The sequence below is a fragment of the Nerophis ophidion genome, linkage group LG08 (assembly GCF_033978795.1).
Source record: "Nerophis ophidion isolate RoL-2023_Sa linkage group LG08, RoL_Noph_v1.0, whole genome shotgun sequence".
NCBI classification, from domain to species: Eukaryota; Metazoa; Chordata; class Actinopteri; order Syngnathiformes; family Syngnathidae; genus Nerophis; species Nerophis ophidion.
This window is the reverse complement of record NC_084618.1, coordinates 10,595,829-10,600,207: the sequence shown is the minus strand read 5'-3', so window position 1 is coordinate 10,600,207 and position 4,379 is coordinate 10,595,829. Positions and strand designations below refer to the sequence as shown.

At 39.3% G+C, this 4,379-nt stretch overlaps 1 protein-coding gene across 1 annotated transcript in view; it reads right to left on the bottom strand.

Annotated features, from left to right (window-relative positions):
* Nucleotides 1–613: 613 nt before the first annotated feature.
* The window catches only part of LOC133557305 (heparan sulfate glucosamine 3-O-sulfotransferase 3B1-like), a 33,915-nt gene continuing 30,149 nt past the window's right edge, over nucleotides 614–4,379 (bottom strand). The window contains exon 2 of the mRNA XM_061907672.1: nucleotides 614–4,195. Coding sequence (XP_061763656.1) covers nucleotides 3,577–4,195 — 619 coding nt within the window. The 3' untranslated portion in view covers nucleotides 614–3,576. The remainder of the gene's footprint in view (nucleotides 4,196–4,379) is intronic.

The following is a 4,379-nucleotide window of genomic DNA, read 5'->3' as shown; positions in this document are numbered from 1 at the left end:
CAAATGTTTTATTTGATTTAAAAAAAAGTTTTTTTTTAATTCATAGAAGTTCATGCTATTAAAAAACAAACATTGAGGGATTTATTCATTTTAATATTGTTGTTCATTATATTATTTACTAGATTATTTATTTATATGCATACATATTTACATATGTATACATACATACATGTATATATATACATATATATATATATATATACACACACACATATGTATATAAATATACATATATATATATACATACACATACATATATACACATATAAGTATATATATACATATATATATATATATATATATATATACACATATATTCATATACATATACACATATATACACATACACATATATAAATGATAAATGGGTTGTACTTGTATAGCGCTTTTCTAACTTCAAGGTACTCAAAGCGCTATACATACATTCATACATACATACACATACATACATACATACAAGAATATATATATATATATATATATATACACACACATATACACATACACATATATATACATATATACATACACACAAACATACATACAAAAAATAATATAAATACAATAGAATTCATTTTAAGACATTCCTTTCATGATAAAAAACAAGACAACATTTTTGGTAAAATATATACTTATTTATTTCTTCATACAAAGAAATATTATGAATGTTTAGTCTTTCATTGTCTAGAAACTCCATTCCTGCCAACCTCCGCTCGTTCCAACACAAAATATTATTTTCCAAAGCAAACATTTGCAGACGAAACAAAAAGCCGGCTGAATAAAACTCAACCATAAACGCGACAAAACCACTTTTTTTTTTCTTTCTTCGTCATTAATCTCATGTCTCGCAGCAGAAGTCAACGTTGCTGTGATGAAGTTAAATGCTTCCCCCGAAGATGAGGTTGGAAAACCCCAGAAGAAGAAAAGAAAACAGCCTTAAAGTGTAGAATTGGGTTATTTCAAAGAGGCACAACACCATTTTAGTTTCAAATCTCTACATTCAGTGTAGGACATGTTGCTTTTTCAAAATAAATCACTCCTTTTTGCATATAAAGACTTCCTGTCCGACACCAAAAATCGACTTATAAGGCTGTGTGATTCTTTCTTTTTGGCAAAAAAAGACATAAGGAGGAGGAGGTTGAGGGTGAGTCCATAAGGCAGAAAAATAAGCTCCGTCCTCCGCGGCTCTCCAGGACAAATCGTTTTGTTTGACTTTGACTGACCTTTGAAACAGTTGGGCATCAATTTCCCATTTAGCTTCACTTATAAAGTAATAAAGTTTGAAGTATCAGGAATAATATTACGCATCAGAGCAGGCCCATAACTAGAAAATTCCCGCGGAAATGTGGATGGGTCTGCTCTTTGTGCCCCGGACCTTTCCTCGAACGTCGCCGTACTTTGAAGATGGCGCAGAGTGTCTGAATCCGAGAGTTTTAGGTGTAACTGTACAAAATGTTAGCATGCTTACATTAAAATGCTAACCTTTAGCATGTGTGCAACTGTTAGCATGATAACAGTCAACATGTTTCATATATCAATCCATATGACTCAAAGGTGTATGGCTGCAAAATAGAGGGAAAAAAGTTAGTTAGCAGGCTAATGTTAGCGTTTGCGCAAGCTAACGGTAGCATGCTAACAGATCGCTTGTGTCGGATACCACGTTATTTAACCAAGATATACGGCTTGGAAAATAGAGAGAAAAACTAAGTGTTAAATCAGATGAAAAACTTAGCACGCTTAAGTTAGCACGCAAACTGGCAAGCTAACAGCTAACAAATGTCACAAACCAAGTTATACGGTTGCAAAACTAGTTCGGAAAGTTAGCATTCTAATGTCAGTAAGCAAATGGTAGCATGCTAACAGATATAACTTGATCTGTGACATAAGCCGTGACTCAAAGGTGTATGGCTGCAAAATAGAGGAAAAAAAAATTAGTAAGCACGCTAATGTTAGCGTTTGAGCAAGCTAACGGTAGCATGCTAACAGATCGCTTGTGTCAGATACCACGTTATTTAACCAAGAAAATAGAGAGAGAAAACAAAGTGTTAAATCAGATGAAAAACTTAGCATGCTTAAGTTAGCACGCAAACAAAAGCATGCTGGCAAGCTAACAGTTAACAAATGTCACAAACCAAGTTATACGGCTGCAAAACTAGTTCGGAAAGTTAGCATTCTAATGTCAGCAAGCAAACGGTAGCATGCTAACAGATATAACTTGATGTGTGACATAAGCTGTGACTCAAAGGTGTATGGCTGCAAAATAGAGGAAAAAAAAGTTAGTTAGCACGCTAATGTTAGCGTTTGAGCAAGCTAACGGTAGCATGCTAACAGATCGCTTGTGTCGGATACCACGTTATTTAACCAAGGTTTATGGCTGGGAAAATAGAGAGAGAAAATACAATGTTAAATCAGATGAAAAACTTAGGATGCTTAAGTTAGCACGCAAACAATAGCATGCTGGCAAGCTAACAGTTAACAAATGTCACAAACCAAGTTATATAAACGGTTGCAAAACTAGTTCAGAAAGTTAGCATTCTAATGTCAGCAAGCAAACGGTAGCATGCTAACAGATAAAACTTGTTGTGTGACATAAGCTGTGACTCAAAGGTGTATGGCTGCAAAATAGAGGAAAAAAAGTTAGTTAGCAGGCTAATGTTAGCATTTGAGCATGCTAACAGATCGCTTGTGTCAGATACCAAGTTATTTAGCCAAGAAAATAGAGAGAGAAAACAAAGTGTTAAATCAGATGAAAAACTTAGCATGCTTAAGTTAGCACGCAAACAATAGCATGCTGGCAAGCTAACAGTTAACAAATGTCACAAACCAAGTTATATAAACAGTTGCAAAACTAGTTCCGAAAGTTAGCATTCTAATGTCAGCAAGCAAACAGATATAACTTGATGTGTGACATAAGTTGTGACTCTAAAGGTGTATGGCTCGAAAATAGAGAAAAAAACTGTAAAAATTAAATGGAAAAACTTGCCAGCGTGCTATCGTTTGCATTTTGACCGTTAACAAATGTCTGGTGTAAACGGTTGCAGAACTAGCTTAAAAAGTTAGCACGCTGATGTTAGCGTGCGAGCAAGCTAACGGTAGAATGCTAACATATGGCTTGTGTCACATACAGAGTTACGTGACTCTTGTGTAAACGATTGCAAAACTCGCTCAAAAAGTTAGCATGCTAATATTAGCATGTTAGCATGTGTGTCACATACCAAGCTACACGACTAATGTGTCTTGCCGGGGAAATTAAGAGTAAAAAAAGTGTCAAACCTGGAGCTGTTGTGTAGCTACCTTAGCCTTCCACTGGGGGACAAAATCGTAAAATCCGATTGTTTGCCGACTCAGCATTACGGACGTGAGGAATGTCGATTAAAAGCCACAAAAACAAAACAAAAGGTGAGCCTGGCGTGGTGAAGGAACACGGTTAGGCAGCTTAGTGAATTATTTGCTGGGAAATAAAAATAAATTATTATAAAATAGATTTCTGTACATTTCCATACATATACATGTATGTTTATATATATATGTCCACCTAATAACAATAATAATAATAATAATAATAATAATAGTCAGTCAGTCCCAGGCAAAGTTGTGCGAGGTCATCTGGTAGAACTTCATGTTAAAGGGCCGGTAGAAGTCCCGGAGCCTTTGCACCACCTCGGGCCGGATGTCCGGGTGCGTGCGGCCTTTGGTCTTTCCCAGGCAGTGGGGCTTGCTGCTGCCCTCGGCCTTCTTCAGGCAGGGGAAGCCCTTGGTCTGGTTGAAGTAGAAGTGTTTGTCCGTGATGATGCGCTTCAGGCCCAGGAAGTCCTGCACGCGGCCCAGCTCTCCGGCCGGGTCGCTGATGAGCCGCTCGCCGCTCACGAAGAGGATCTGGCGGGCGGGGAAATACTGCAGCCAGTTGTCCAGGTGCTTGGCGTACACGCCGATCTGGACCGCGCTCCACGAGGTGTCGATGAGGCCCGTGGTGCGGTTCTTGAAGGTCAGGCTCTGGAAGGAGGGGATGTCGGGCTTCTTGGACAGGGTCTGGGTGTAGTCCGAGATGGCGCGGGTGACCGGGTCCCGCACGACCACGATCAGCTTGGTGGCCCGGGACATGGCCGCGATCCGGGCCGGGGCCTCTTTGGTCACAAAGTAGCTGGGGGTCTTCTCCATGGTGATCTGGCCCTCCAGGGTCTTGGGCATCAGATCCCTGGTCGGGGGGGGGGGGGGCAGAAGAGGTCATGTGGTCAACCGGAGTTACACTTTGTCACCTTGGGACCCAAAATGGTCCCGCTCAAAAAAGGGCTGAAACATTTTTTTTACACTTCAGACCTGGGGGGGTCCAATGTGTGGCCCCGAGTTCATTTTTTAAACAGCTCGATCGTTAAAATTCT